Source organism: Siniperca chuatsi, linkage group LG5 (assembly GCF_020085105.1).
Source record: "Siniperca chuatsi isolate FFG_IHB_CAS linkage group LG5, ASM2008510v1, whole genome shotgun sequence".
In the NCBI taxonomy this organism is placed as follows: Eukaryota; Metazoa; Chordata; class Actinopteri; order Centrarchiformes; family Sinipercidae; genus Siniperca; species Siniperca chuatsi.
Genome location: NC_058046.1, coordinates 1,040,001 through 1,055,388, shown reverse-complemented (window position 1 = coordinate 1,055,388; position 15,388 = coordinate 1,040,001). Strand labels below are relative to the sequence as shown.

Genomic DNA, 15,388 nt, shown 5'->3' with positions numbered 1-15,388 from the left:
GTTTGGTTGAAATTATATCTGATAAAGTGGATAAAGTTTTCTTGTGGTGTTACCGTATTCTTTCACTTCAAAGTCTGCTCTCGCTGTTGTGGTGAAATCATCCGAGTAGGAGGCTTCAATGGACCAAATCCCAGGCCTGGAATCACATTTACAACATTACAAACAGCCTGGAATCACCTTAACAACATCACAAACAGCCTGGAATCACATTGACAACATCACAAACAGCCTGGAATCACGTTGACAACATCACAAACAGCCTGGAATCCCATTGACAACATCACAAACAGCCTGGAATCACCTTAACAACATCACAAACAGCCTGGAATCGCATTAAAAACATCACAAACAGCCTGGAATCACATTAAAAACATCACAAACAGCCTGGAATCACGTTGACAACATCACAAACAGCCTGGAATCCCATTGACAACATCACAAACAGCCTGGAATCACCTTAACAACATCACAAACAGCCTGGAATCACATTGACAACATCACAAACAGCCTGGAATCACGTTGACAACATCACAAACAGCCTGGAATCCCATTGACAACATCACAAACAGCCTGGAATCACCTTAACAACATCACAAACAGCCTGGAATCGCGTTAAAAACATCACAAACAGCCTGGAATCACATTGACAACATCACAAACAGCCTGGAATCTCATTAAAAACATCACAAACAGCCTGGAATCACGTTAAAAACATTACAAACAGCCTGGAATCACGTTAACAACATCACAAACAGCCTGGAATCACATTGACAACATCACAAACAGCCTGGAATCACGTTAAAAACATCACAAACAGCCTGGAATCACGTTAAAAACATTACAAACAGCCTGGAATCACGTTAACAACATCACAAACAGCCTGGAATCTCATTAAAAACATCACAAACAGCCTGGAATCACGTTAACAACAGTGCAGACATCCTGCAGCCTGAATGTTTCTAGATGAAATCTCTCAGTTGTTGTGAGTTTGGTTTTTAAAGTTCTTACTTCGGTTTAATGGGGATCTTGAAGGGGTTTTGCATGGACGGGATTCCGTTGTTGACATCAAACATCTCCACAATGTCCACCGTCGTGTGATCCGGGTCCTGTGGGGGACGGGATCGCTGATCTGAGATCACTTTGTCATGACAAAGACATCAACATGTAGAAACATGTTTGAAGGTGTTGCTGCACGCTGGTGGTCCTGCAGGTCATCGCACTCACCTTGAAGGTCAGGAAGACGCTGCGATTGGCCGGCCTCAGCTCTTGGTTCAGAGAAAACGCCCTCACTTTGACTGGACACACACACACACACACACACACACACACACAACAGATGAATATATGTATTTTATATTCTACCATCGATTCTATTATGCTGTTTAAGTTAAGAGGCTCGTTGTAAAGCCGTATAACTTCAGTCCATTTGACAAATAAAGAAGTTTGACTTTTACGATGAATGTGAAAATGTTGTCTGTGTAATTTCTTATATTGACATGCTGTATACATGTTTCCCCCACAGATGGATGGGATGGCTTTATGGTATTGCTCAGTGGTATGTTTTAGTAGTTTTGGCCAACTTTGCATTTGCCCTACTGCAGTTTGGAGATGGATAAGATCTTCTTCTGTTCCCTTTCAGGGGTCGCCACAGCGAATCACGTGCCTCCATCTAACCCTGTCCTCTGCGTCCTCTTCACTCACACCAGTTAGCTTCCTGTCCTCTCTCACTACATCCATAAACCTCCTCTCTGGTCTTCCTCTAGACCTCCTGCCTGGCAGCTCCAGCCTCAGCATCCTTCTACCAATATATTCACAGTCTCTCCTCTGGACACGTCCAAACCACCTCGATCTGGCCTCTCTGACTTTATCTCATCACATCTAACATGAGCTGTCCCTCTGATGTCCTCGTTCCTGATCCTGTCCGTCCTCGTCCCTCCCAAAGAGAACCTCAGCATCTTAAGCTCTGCTGCCTCCAGCTCTGCCTCTTGTCTTTCCTTCAGCGCCGCTGTCTCTAAGCTGTCCAACATCGCTGGTCTCACCTCCGTCTCCAACACCTTTCCTTTCATTCCTGCTGAGACTCTTTTATCACACAACACACCTGACACTTTCCTCCACCCGCTCCAACCTGCTCGCACTCGCCTCTTCGCCTCTTCTCCACAGTCTCCATCGCTCTGAACCGTTGACCCTAAGTACTTAAAGTCCTGCACCTTCTTCACCTCTGCTCCCCGTGACCTCACCGTCCCACCTGGGTCCCTCTCATTGACGCACCTGTATTCTGTCTTACTGCGGCTGAGCTTCATTCCTCTGTTTTCCAGAGCAGACCTCCATCGCTCTAGATCTTCCTCCACCTGCTCCACCTGCTCTCACTACAAATCACAATGTCGGAGATGGATAAGATAGATAGATAAAAAATAACTTTATTGTCCATTACGTTACGTTCGGTATTCTGGCTACACAGTGTAAAACAGGCAGTAAAGGTCAACTAAAATACATAAAACACATTATTTCATAAAGTCTGTTGAGAATATCCACAGCAGGGGGCACAAATGGCTTCTTGTACCCATTTCTTATGGCTAACATGGCAACAGCTGGAATGATAAGTGAAGGGGGTCATTATAGTGACAGAAACGGGTTGTTTCAACCCTTTACAGCATCTTTACTCTTTCTAACTCGTCTTTCTGCAGCCTTCATCAACTTACAACTGACGTGGTGGAAAACTGAGGCATGGTGTGCAGACTACCTTTGTCTTTGAGAGAAAAGGATGCTTAGCTCTGTCAACTCAAATGTAACACTCATAATAATAATAATAATAATAATAATAATAATAATAAAAAGGCACAACTGACAACTGGGGGTAAAGCCCCTTTGCTATATGACACTTATGCATTCAGGTTCACCTTGTCAACTTGTAAAGTCCAAAATATCTAATTTTACCAGCAGGACGTTCTGAGTAACCGACGGCATGTTAAACGTGAACACGTGATGTGCAGCTGTCGGTCGGTGGAGCAGGTTACCGATAAATCCATCCAACTTCGTCCAGAGACATGAACGCGTTAACACGCAACAGCTACACACACGATCAGTCCGTTGATTATTTTCTCAATTAATCAGTTCATTTGGTCCATAAAAGTTCAGAAAATAGTAAAAATGTCTTGTTTTATCTAACCAACAGCCCGAAAAGCAAAGATATATTTATATCATATCATGGAAGACAAAGAAAAGCAGCACATTTTCATAACTGAGAAGCTGGAACCAGTTTTTGGTATTTTTGCTTAAAAAATGACTAAAAACATAAAAATCAGAATAGCTGCTGATTAATTTTCTGTAGATCAACTAATCACTTCAGCTCTAACTCTATGACTTTATGAGCTGACATTGTAGAGCTGAGCCTGACAAGCTGAGTCTGAGTTTATGACGTAATGAGTTGTTAATGAGGACCACCTGAACGCACCATTAAACAGCAACCGCTGTGCAATGCATTGTGGGACACTGAGGATCTGTTATGATATATGTAGTCAGGAATGGTGGACTCGTTTTATGACCAAGTCTCACCGTTCTGGTGCGGCGTGTACAGCGGTTTGTCGGTCTGGATGAACAGGAAGCCGTTGGTTCGGCTGACAGCGACAGACAGGTGTTTGTTGATCTCTGCTGATTGGACGTGGAGAATCACATGACTCACACTCTTAGCCAGCTGACCTGGGTACAGCTAGAGAGAGAATTAGAAAAGGAAGCGACATCGTGATTAAAATCTCATCCACAGAAAAGTTCTGGTAACTCACAGTGGTCTCGCTCTGTGTATCATGTCTTACCCGGACTTTGGCAGTGGCCTGGTGGTGGTTGTTGGTGTTGAGGGTCACAACTTCCTGAGCCAGAACCACATGATCCGGAGCCATGGAGGTCTTTAAGAAAACGTAGACCGTCACCTCCTCTGTATAACCAAACAACTGCAGCAACACCGTCTCCGCAGCGTCCAAACGCAGTGAGAGAGGAGCTGTTATCAGATACCTGAGGGAGGAGGACACACAGCGTCTTTACTTCCTTAATGTGATGCGTTTCCCGATAAAACAGGAAGTGGTGGAACAGAACAGCGAAGGATCATTCTGAGTTTGAGTTTGTCGGCGGGCTGTAAGCATGTTAACAAACGTTCACTCTGACAAACCTGGTGAATTAATTTGCTTCCACATGAAACATTTTGTAAAGACAATATTTATCCGTGTTAGCAGCTCTGTGGACGTTAATGTCTCGACGTCTTCGGTCCAGACTGAAACATCTCAGCAGCTGCTGGACTGCGATGAGACGTGCTTCATCGTTCATGCTCCCCTCAGGATGAACTGTAATAACTCTGCTGATCCTCCGACTTTCCATCTAGCGCCACCATCAGGTCGACATGTTAACGTGTCCGACACTTTGGTTTCTGACCAAACACCTGCAGAGCTGATGGCGTTCCCATCAGCCTCAGCTGCACTCTGTAGGGGTGGGCGGATCGATACCAAAATATCGATACTACAGACACTACGTCTCGTTTTGAAGATCGATTCTAGCGGTTGTTGTCGTGTTGTGCGCACTCTAACCACGTACATGTCGCGCACCTGCAGCTTTCTGACTGCTTTAATCCGGCACATGACTGCAGCGATGGCTGAACGAAAGAGGAGCATCGCTTGGAGCCATTTCGCAGCTGCGAACGAAAACAATGCTAACGGCGATGTGGGAATCAAACCCGGGTCTCACAGGTGGCAGCTAGAAATTCTACCACTCAGCTGATCTTACAATGATTGCTGACCTTTGGCGAATCATTTAGTGGTCATAAATGTATTCAGATTTAGCCTATTGATGATGCAGTCACCTCATAAATCACTACACACTACTCTCCCCTACATGAAAGTACATAAGCTGCTTATTATTAATAATAAAAAGTATCAGTATTGATCAGTGATTCTGGCCCTGTGTTACTTGGTATCGGATCGAAACCAAATTTTGCGGTATTGCCCACCCCTAGTACTTTGTGTTTACTGCTAATTAGCTAATGTTAGCATGCTAAAACGCTAAACTAAGATGATGAACGTGGTAAACACAAGATTCAAACTAAATGACGACCCGCTTATAAAAATGTTGCTCGATAGCGCTACTAGTGGTCAAAAACTCCAAAGGGCAAACTGCAGATGAGTTAAGATGTTAAAGTTAGCACAGTGGCTAATGCTAATGTTATCACAGCTGAGCCTGAAATGTCCTAAAGCCACCGAATGTGTGACGAGCTGCTGGTTCCTGTTCCTGCTACTGAGCACAGAAGCTCAGGACTCCCCCGATAATGTAACCAGACCACATGTTTATCTTTTGACAACCCTTTTAAATTATTTACACTTTCTTTCAGCTTTGTTCTGTCTCTAAATACTACAATACCCATGAGCCTCAGCTGCTGTCGCTATGGAGAAGAAGCCAGTCAGAGGTGCTCCTCTCTCTTTGAGAAGATACTGGAATTCAAGATGGCTTCCATTCGTCTCAGTGAAATGTTTTCTCCTGGTTGTCTTTGTCATTGTGCAGCATTCAAGGCTCAAAACGTTCAGTTGTTATCGGCTGAAAAAGTTACAAATATTAAACCTTTATGGATTAATAACACAAACAGTGATGATTGACCTTATTTGCAGTTGGAGGAGTTTGGTCAGGAGCAAATTTGGAGTTCAGTGCATGAGTGTTTGTTAACTGCTGAGCTTCTGTGCTGAAGCAACAGAATCTTCTCCATAAAAAACCAAAACCAAATCCACTTCAGTCCTGCAGCTGTTCCATCAGCGGCCGCCACAGGCCTTCGCACTGCTGCGTCACTTAGCTTCATGCTGTTCTGTCTCGGAGGCACAACAAGTGAATAATGAGTGATAGATGAACAGAAGCTGACTTACGATCTGGACTCTGCTTCCGTCCTCCAGCAGAGACAGCACACACACATCAGGAGGACACACACCTTCATCCTGACGGTGAGGAAACAACACACACTGAGCTCTGAAAACACACCACTGACTGAGAAAACTGACTGACAGTGACAGACTTAGATTTTATTAGCTATTGATCAACTCAACTATTGGCAAATACCTGCGAGTTATCAGACAACAGGGCCGAGTGGGAACTTCCTCTGTGTGTGTGTGTGTGTGTGTGTGTGTGTGTGTTTGTGTGTGTGTGTGTGTGTGTGTGTGTTTGTGTGTCCCAAAGGTGAGTTTACTCAGCCTGTGTTTTCTGATGTTACCTAACAGTGTTGACTCTGCGCTTTCCTGTTATCAGCTCATCAGTCTGTCATCCAATCGGAAAGCAAAAGTTCAGATTTGGTGTTTGTTGTTTTCTCTTTACTCCGCAGTTCAAATATATATATATTTGCTTCAGGACTGGGACATTTTTGGGTCTTCGCAGTTAGCACAGACCTCTACAAGTCAAACTAGCCTGACAGTGTAAAGTCATGCTAGCGTCCCCTAGAGGCTGCAGTGTTCATTACAGCCACAATAATATCTATACTTAGAGTCTTACCTGTCCTGGAGCTAAACATGTAGTTTGTCCTGCGGGTGGCGCTGGAGGAAAGATAATGGACTCATTCAAATCCAAAGGTCCGTCTTCTTAAATACACGTAAAGCTGCATTATTTGGCTTTTTGGGCTCCAGGAGGCAGCAGAGCCGAACTGTAAACACAACGTCTCACACATCATCAGCTTAGAAAGTGTAAAGTAGTTGATGCTAACATGTTGGCAAACAGCTGCCTGCTTCCTCATCCAGCAAACACAAAGCAACATCATCATCATCTGGAGTCTCGACGGACCGCTGCAGCGAGGGGCAGCCAAGCTAGCACTGCTAGCGCTCCTGGAGACATACCCTTAAACCAAGTCTTCACACTAAAATTTAATGATTTACGTTATGGGGACTTGCGTTTTGTCCCCACAACATGAGTAATACACACTCACACACACACACACACTCTCTCTGATATGACAACTGTAATACAGTAATTGGAAAGTAATTCATTAGGGATCCTTAAATGTGGTTTTTGATAAGTTTGTTTGCATGAATATTAATAATTGATATAATGTCATTTCGGAGGGAGCTTAGCTCGCTTCAAGTCGAGTTTGTTTCTCTCATGATCATCATTTTTCTGTTTGAACATTTTTGCATTGTTTTAACCACAATGTGTCAAAACTACAGAGGTGACAGAATAAAGAGTTGTGGCAGGTTGATTACAAGCCATGCAGCATTTTCCCCCAAGTCCCAAAATACAATGTTTTTTTATTTTGTGCGCACAAGATATGGAGTTATTCGCACAACTTATTATCTGGTTATTATCATTTGATCCATTGTTAATATAAAATATGGATTAGTGCAGGTTTGAAATACTAGTTACAAAAAATTTGACATTTAATGTTGTAAATGTCCGAAAACCACATGTGACTTTATGTGAATTTCACATACAGATACGACACATTAGCAGAGCGGAGGCTGAAGGTGAAGTAATACTTTATTAGGAGTATACAGCCTCAAATACAATGTCCTTTATAGAAGTCAACATAGCATACTTCATATACTGATACATGTGTCATATCTGACCTTGTACATATACAGAGATAAAGTGACAGTTGAATTATATTCTGGGCATAAAGCACATCTCATGTTTATATTGACATTCTTTCCTTTAACAGTTTGGAGCTTATTTACATCACACGAAGAGAAAATGCCGACAAACAGCTGCCAGCTAAAGGGACTCATCGATTCTTAATTTCTATTCTCATTACTTTGATTATTTAACAACATATTTATACAGAAACCAGAAGAAAAAAAGAATCATGTAGAAACATTTAGATTAGAAATTTTGATTCTAATATTTTCTAACAGGAGTCAACTGAACCTGCCTGAGACCCAATTTGGGTCTCAAACAACAGCATAAGAACAACAGACATAAACCAATAATAATAACAATTATAATAAAATATTTAAACTTCAGGCTCTGCCTATATTAATAAGTGATGAGCTGCTTTAAAGGAATCTGGTGAGTCTTTAGTAGATTTACTGGCTGGTCAGTAAAGCCCCTTGAGGCGAACTGTGCTTTGTGATTTTGGGCTGAATAAATAAAACTGACTTGACTGAAGTGATGAAAACACCGTGATCGTTCACTCCTGCTAGCATGTTAGCACGCAGACATGTTAGCATACAGCTAACATTGAACAAAGCATCCAAAGTCCCAAAAGATTTTATTTTTTTTTATCGTGTGCACAAGATTAAAAAATATGTTTTGAGACTTTGGGTGCTTTGTACGAGTTTGCTATTGCTAACATATGTATGTATGTATGTATGCTCAGGTTATAGCATCATGTACATAAGTCAAGCTAATTTTAGACTTAAATGTTAGCGCTTAGAGTTGGTATTTCCACATAGTTTATGCTAAGCGTTAGCATGGAGCTGACTATCACTCTACATTTACATTTTTTCTAATTGAAGAAACAAAACTATCAATCAACATGGTGTAAGCTAACGCTGAGCCCCGGTTTGTCCCCGTGTGCTTGTACTGTATGTCGTGTTAGCTTGGTCACATCGTGGCTACTGGCTGGGATACTCTGTGTTCAGTCCTAATCTCCAAGCTAACTAGCTTTCTAACAAACTAGTTAGTTTGGTCGGTAATGGCACAATAATTTCATACAGTTTATTGAAGAGTTGTTTTAGCAGCCTGGACTCCTGTCTCCTAACTGTTTAAACTCTGCTTAAACTCAATAAAAGTGAACTAAAAGCAACTGAAAGCTAATAAGCTACGATGGCTACGTCCATTTTGGACTCCCCGGCTCTCCGTTCCCTCAAAGGTCGGCTCTGTCGGGACAGTTTGCTCGTGGTCAGCAGCACAAATTTGTGAGTCAAAGTTGAACTCAAACTCAAAAATAAATTGATTTTGCCATGAAATTTTAAATACTGGCGTGACTGATACACTTGTAATTCTCCAAAATGGACTTGGACCGCAGATGTGAAGACGCCCGCAAAGACTCGTGACAAAATTGACATCCTATAAATCCTGACAGCTACGTAGACACACAAAGTATAACTGAGCTTTAGCATGGAGCCTGCTATCACTCAGCATCATGTATGCTAACCTGTTAGCATGATAGAACTGTACGACGGACGTTTCTGTAAACTGACCAACAGGATGATCGACCAGAAACTCAGTGGATTCCTCTGAAGGAGCCTCAGTGCTTGGACTGTAGCGCCTCCTAGTTTTCAACACACACATCACAACCTTTAACAGAGAACCATTTGCATGCAAACCAAAGCACGACATCGTCACCTCAAAGATACTTGATTTATACTGACATGATAAGCTGGAGTTACAGGCTAACACTGTCCCATCATGCAACTGCTATATGAATCATTATCAGAGTTCATCACAAGTCTCAGCGTCTCCTCGTCCTGAAGAAGAGACACTGAAACCTTTCAGTAAAGAACTGACAGACTTTAACCGGCGAGAGTCTGCGGTCTGATAAATGTGTGTGCGCATGCATGTAATGTACAATCGTCCTCGGTCTCCCAAGAGTTCACTTTACTTCTGATCCATCTGATTGATTTTAAGTTTAGATAAGGTAACTTGTCATCAAGTGAACCACAGCTAACAGTCGTCCAGTTGTTGGACTGTGGAGTTTTCTTTGTAAATTATTACCCAGGTAGCCCGAATCTAAGTCCAACAGTGTCCTGAATATGGTGCCAGTGACGGGGAAACAAAACCTGCTGAAGCACTGAACCACTTTGAATCAATGTGCTGAAAATGGTTCATTGATTTGAAGAGTTTGCTGGCCAAAATTCAGTATTACCTTATTTAAGGATTGAACGCAAGACCTCATGATGAAACAGAGAGTCTGTCAGTGAACTGCCGTAATGTTTTGTTCCACTTTGAGGCTCAGATGTTAAATATCTGTGGAAGATTAACAAGCGAGTCCTGTTTTCAGGTCACCGGTGTGAGTGTGACGTATCGAGGCCTCGTCTGCGCGGATGTTTGACTTGTTGAAGCAAAGCATCAGCGTGTTTTTGCTGTAATACTATCTGGAACGCCTGGTCCTGGACTCACGATGACGAATGATTTGCCAGAATGAGTCCAAGTAAACTGGTCTGATTTTGGGTTCTGACTCTGGCCCAAAGCCTTTTCTGGTTTTAGCAGAGGAAGATGTCGTCCCCATTCTTAATCTGGCCTTCAAAGCTCTGACTGGCAGCCATCAGTGAGCAGGCTACACAGCCGATTCATCTGGCTACCTGGGTAACTGCCTGGCATACACCTGTCTGGCAGCAGGTCTGAGTTTGTCCAAATATTTGAGCTTATTTTAAGTTGAAAGACGTCTCTGTCTGTCTGTCTACCCCCGACCCCCCATCACAGCACCATGGTGGGTATGTGGTGAACCAGGGACGCTGGGTGAGACATGGCGGTCAGCTGTGGTGGGTGAGGAGGAGGTGAGTGAGCTGCGTGCACCACTACGCTTCCCACCGGGGCCCCGGCGTCTCCGGTGGGCCGGTGCCTGGCGCTCTTCTGGTGCGCCCGCAGGCCGGCCAGCTGCGAGTACGCCGACTGGCAGACGTGGCACTTGTACGGACGCTCGCCGGTGTGCAGCCGGACGTGGTTCCTCAGTGTGGAGGACTGGCTGAAGCGGCGGTTGCAGAAGCGGCAGACGAACGGTTTGTCCAGTGTGTGGATGCGCATGTGGGAGCGGAGGTTGCTGCGGGAGTTGAACCCGCGGTGGCAGATGACACAACGCATACGACCCACACTGGAGGAGGAGGAAGAGGAGGAGGAGGAGGAGGAGGAAGAGGAGGAAGAGGAGCCTTCACAGGTGTGGAACTCATCTGGGAGGAGGAGGAGGAGGAGGAGGAGGAGAAAGTTTATTCTTGATAATCGTTAAAGGACAAATCTCACGTTCAGACTCAAACCTGCAGTGAACGTGTCTGCCAGCTGTTGAGTGACTCACAGCCGGCTGTAAATGCTGATTTAACGGCCTTGCTCGAAAATTAAATAGTTAAATTAAATAAAAGACTAAATCAAAAAGATCTCAGATTCAAACGCAACATGAATTTAAACGTAAGGACGCTAAAAGCAGACGTGTCCACCTGCCGTCCCTCTCAGGTCTGGTTTGAGCATTTTTCATTTGAGTCACAGATTTGCTGCAGTTTCAGGTTTGTGGATGAATTCACAGATCAGTAATCAATAATCAATATTTACCGCTCTTGCTCTTCTTGCTCTGCTCTTCGTCTCCTCCAGGAATTCCAGGGATTCCCAGGAAGGTGTTGTGGGAGTTTCCGTACCAGACCAGCAGCTCCTGGTCCGGAGGGATCGTCTGAGGAGAAAAACACGGAGGTTGAGCATCTGTCTTCAGATAGAGTCTCTGGAGGACGTGAGCGCCACGCGTCCTGCAGACTGAAGGTGCGTCTGAATCATCGAGCACGAAGTGATCCCCAAAGTTACAGGTGTAATCTTTCCGCCAGCAGAGGGCGGCACACACCTGAACGCCTCTTCATGCTCTGCTGCTGAAGACGGCTCAGACTTTATGTCTTTATTTCTGGAAGTGGTCTTCCCTATTTAAATCTGCTTCAGTTTATGTCTTTTGTTGTCTAAATGTTCCCCATTTGACCAGATTTTATATTTAATTCGAATAATTTCTTGATTTTGATTTGCTTGCCTCGAATGAAACACACTTAGGATTAGAAAATAGGATTATTATTATATGAAATGAAATATCAACAGGCTTTCCACCATCTGAAGCCCCTGACATGATAAAACACCTCGGGCTGGTTAGACCGGTTGTTTACCTGCGACCCGCTTATTCTCATAACCTGAACTGTTGACAACGATTTGCCTCTTTGCTTCGTCTTGTGTTTCGTATTTTGGGGACGAGAGCAGGACGACGGCATCACGTCGGTGTTGTGATTGGTGGGGGAGCAGAGGTGATGCGTTCACTGACCTCCACAGCCTTGTAGAAGATGCTGCTGCCGATCTGGACCACCTCCAGGTTCTGCTCCTGCTCGTTCCTCGCACACTTAATGTACGTCATCCAACTCCTCTGATCCTCCTGACTTGCATCGATGAAATACCTGACCGTCCCGTCCTCGTTAAACACCTGGGGGGGGGGAGAAAACATTCTTCACAGTCCTCTGGGTGCTTGTTGTATTATCCAAGAGTTCAATAAAACATTTCTCAGCCAGCTAGTTCGTTTGTTTATTGGATGGTTAGTCAAATAAAAAACTACCTAATAAACAACAGATAGCTAAAACAAACTACGTAGTTAACTTGCTAGCTAGTTAGAATATGAAGGTAGTCACTTGTAGTAAGTCAGTAAGTTACAGGGTCAGTTAAAAGTTAGTTAATTGTTAGATTTTGTTGTTTGTTAGCTAGCCAATCACTCAGCCACTTAGTTCAAACATTCAGTCAGTAAGTTAGTTGGTTGATCCGTTAGTTAGCATGATAGCCAGCTAGCAGACACTAAGCCAGTGAGTTAGATACAGGTTGTTGGCAAGTTACCTACACTAGCTAAGTCTAGCTAGTCGGTTACCTGACTGGATAGCAATCAGACAGTTGTGGTTAGTTCGGTTGTATGCTAAAAATCAGCCAGCCAATCAGTCAGATTATTTAGCTAATGTTAGCAAGCTAACAGTCGGCAAGTTAGTTAGCAAGCTAGTTGGGTAGCAGTCAGTCAGCCTGTAAGGTAGGCTAGTTAAAGGTTACCTATAAGAGCTAATTACAGATTGTCAACCAGCCAGCCATGCAGATAGTGATTTAGTTAGCTAGCTGGCTGAATAGCAGTCAGCTAGTTAGTTAATTAATCAGTCAGCAGGTTGGTTGGTTATTCAGTTAAAAAGCAAGCTAGCTGGCTAACACTAAATCACACAGTTACAGGTAGTTGTGTTACTGTAGAACTATATCAGTCAGTCAGTTAGTTAGTTAATTGGTTGGCTAGCTAGTTGGATGGCTAACAATCTGTGAGTCAGCTAGTTAGTTAGCTAGCATGCTAGAATTCAGCCAGCCAGTCATTCAGCTAGGTAGTAAGTTATAAGTAAGGGCGCTGTTTGGTTAGTTAGCTAGTGAGCAAGCTAGCTGGCTAGCAGTGAGTTCCAGGTAGTTGGATAGTTACCTACAGGGGCTACTTACACCAGCTAAGTTACATACAGAGCTGGCTTGTTACTTTCTTAGCTAGTCAGTTGTCGCTCCTGGATGAGGCGAGCTGCCGTGAAGGCCCAAACATGAAAGAGGCGTAGGTAAATGTACATTTGCATGCAGAGCCCCAGGACACTTGATTTACCTCCCACATGAGGTTGTTGTTCTTGTACAGGTCGATGTGCTCAGGTGAGATGAGGCGTCCGGTGAACGGTCCCATCTCTGTTCCTGCTTTAATCCATGTTTTAGAGAAAATACCCAAACCTTCTCCTGAAATCCAACAACACAGAGACGCTGCTGTTACTGCAGTTCATCTGCTGCTCTGTACGTTCAGCTTTACAGCGGGAAAATACACAGGCAGTATACATATATATATATATATATATGTGTGTATATATATACATGTATATGTATATATATATATACATATATGTATATATATATAAACACACGCACACATATATACACATATATATACATATATATATACACACATATGTATATATATAAATATATGTGTGTATATATATATATATATATACACACACACATATATCACTATTATTTTATACCATATTATTATCATCAACCGGTAAATGCACTTTGTACTTTACATTTTAATTTCATTTTAATTTTCTACTTTATATTCACTTGGTGCTTAATTTATTTTCTGACCTGTATTATAGTGGATTATATTTCTATTCCTGAGTGCGCTGATGTGACAGTGAGCTGCTGTAACAAGTCAATAAAGTATTTCTGATTTTCTGATATATATATATATATATATATGTGTGTGTGTGTTTATATATATATGTGTATATATAAAACTGAAGGCGTCCAAATGTTTTGTCTCCTTCAGCTGGTTCTGTGGTTCTGACACTGAGGAGAAACTGCTCTGTAATGTCGGCTGGATCCGGGCCAGTTATCACTTTGAAATTATTTAGTATTTATTTAATATTCATCTTCACAGGGATAAGTAGATCAGCGCACATCGATCCGCAGCGCAGCATTTATAGACTAGTTTGCAAAACCAAAATATACAAATAGAAAGCTCAGCAGGAAAACGATGCCACAACACATAGCAGCTGGTTACCTGGCACGGAGCTCTGCGCGATGATCACCTCGCTGGGTAACACCAGGCTGGACAGCTTCTGCACCTCTGCACACACCACAGGTTCGATTACAGCGTGCTGATTTGCACTTTTTCAACAGGTCATTATTAATATTATTTTCTCCTCTCGGAAAAAAAAAACACAAAACTAAATCAGAAAACTAGAATACAGCAAAGAAAATCAGAAAACAAAACTGTAACTCCATTTAAATGTTTGCAGATTTAGCAGTGATGCTCTGAGAAATGCTCAGCGCGGCGGGCTGCAGGACCGCTGCCCCGCTGCCCCCGCTGCCCCCGGAGCCCGGAGCACACAGATCTTCATTCAGGCCGGCTTTTAGGAAGCGAAACTCAGCCGCGTGCAGCGGGAGGAGGACGGGCGGACGGACGGAAGGCCGACCGGCTCCGGACTGCACGGATCACAGGGAACAATACAGTCGGTGACATGAAAGATTCAAAGAAAAAGTGAGAAACGCCGCGTGAAGGAGGAGAGATCTGAGCTGCAAGATTCAAGACTTTAAAACCAGACAAAGAGAAAGTCAGGAAAGCCAGCGGGGGCCGGGACTGCGGGTTCGGGCTCTGGCGGGTCCTCTGAAACTGTTCCTAACGAATTTCAGCAAAAACAGAAACGAATTTCACAACAAAATGTAATAAAAAATAAATAAAAAGACCCGAGGAACAGGCCGCGAGCGCAGCTTTCTCCGCCGGGTTTATTGAAGCCCGGACACTTCCGGTTCTAATTAGTTCATTATTACATTTTAATGATCGCGTAGTTTCGCCGGCGGCGCGCGTGCGGACAGCCTCAGTCCCGTTCAAAGTGTTTGATCGGTTATTGATAAGGTTCATTATTGGGCTAATTAATGAACAATAACTAAATGAACTTTGTGTCTGAGCGGCTCACCTCACACCTTTTTCTGGCGGGAAGAGGCTTTAAAGTTTAAACAGAGCGGTCCCGGTCCCGGTCCCGGTCCGAGGTCCGACAGCTGCGGGTTTAACATTTCTCACATTTCACCAGGAACTAAATGTGTGAAACAAACGTGTGGCCCCCGGCTCCCCGGCCCCCCGGCTCCCCGGCTCCCCGGGCCCCGGCCCCCCGGCTCCCCGGCTCCCCGGCTCCCCGGCCCCCCGGCTCCCCGGCTCCCGGGC

General features: G+C 43.8%; 2 protein-coding genes across 2 annotated transcripts in view; both read right to left on the bottom strand.

Moving 5' to 3' along the window:
* The window catches only part of c5 (complement component 5), a 37,430-nt gene extending 31,384 nt beyond the window's left edge, over window positions 1-6,046 (bottom strand). The window contains exons 1-6 of the mRNA XM_044197442.1: window positions 5,892-6,046; window positions 3,810-4,005; window positions 3,553-3,706; window positions 1,225-1,295; window positions 1,009-1,106; window positions 54-136 (exon numbers count right to left, since the gene is read on the bottom strand). Of these exons, the coding sequence (XP_044053377.1) occupies window positions 54-136; window positions 1,009-1,106; window positions 1,225-1,295; window positions 3,553-3,706; window positions 3,810-4,005; window positions 5,892-5,959 (670 nt within the window). The 5' untranslated portion in view covers window positions 5,960-6,046. The remainder of the gene's footprint in view (window positions 1-53; window positions 137-1,008; window positions 1,107-1,224; window positions 1,296-3,552; window positions 3,707-3,809; window positions 4,006-5,891) is intronic.
* A 1,418-nt stretch (window positions 6,047-7,464) lies between these two features.
* The window catches only part of LOC122876755 (PR domain zinc finger protein 12-like), an 8,692-nt gene continuing 768 nt past the window's right edge, over window positions 7,465-15,388 (bottom strand). Inside the window, exons 2-6 of the mRNA XM_044197441.1 lie at window positions 14,228-14,293; window positions 13,280-13,404; window positions 11,945-12,100; window positions 11,206-11,320; window positions 7,465-10,832 (exon numbers count right to left, since the gene is read on the bottom strand). Coding sequence (XP_044053376.1) covers window positions 10,363-10,832; window positions 11,206-11,320; window positions 11,945-12,100; window positions 13,280-13,404; window positions 14,228-14,293 — 932 coding nt within the window. The 3' untranslated portion in view covers window positions 7,465-10,362. The remainder of the gene's footprint in view (window positions 10,833-11,205; window positions 11,321-11,944; window positions 12,101-13,279; window positions 13,405-14,227; window positions 14,294-15,388) is intronic.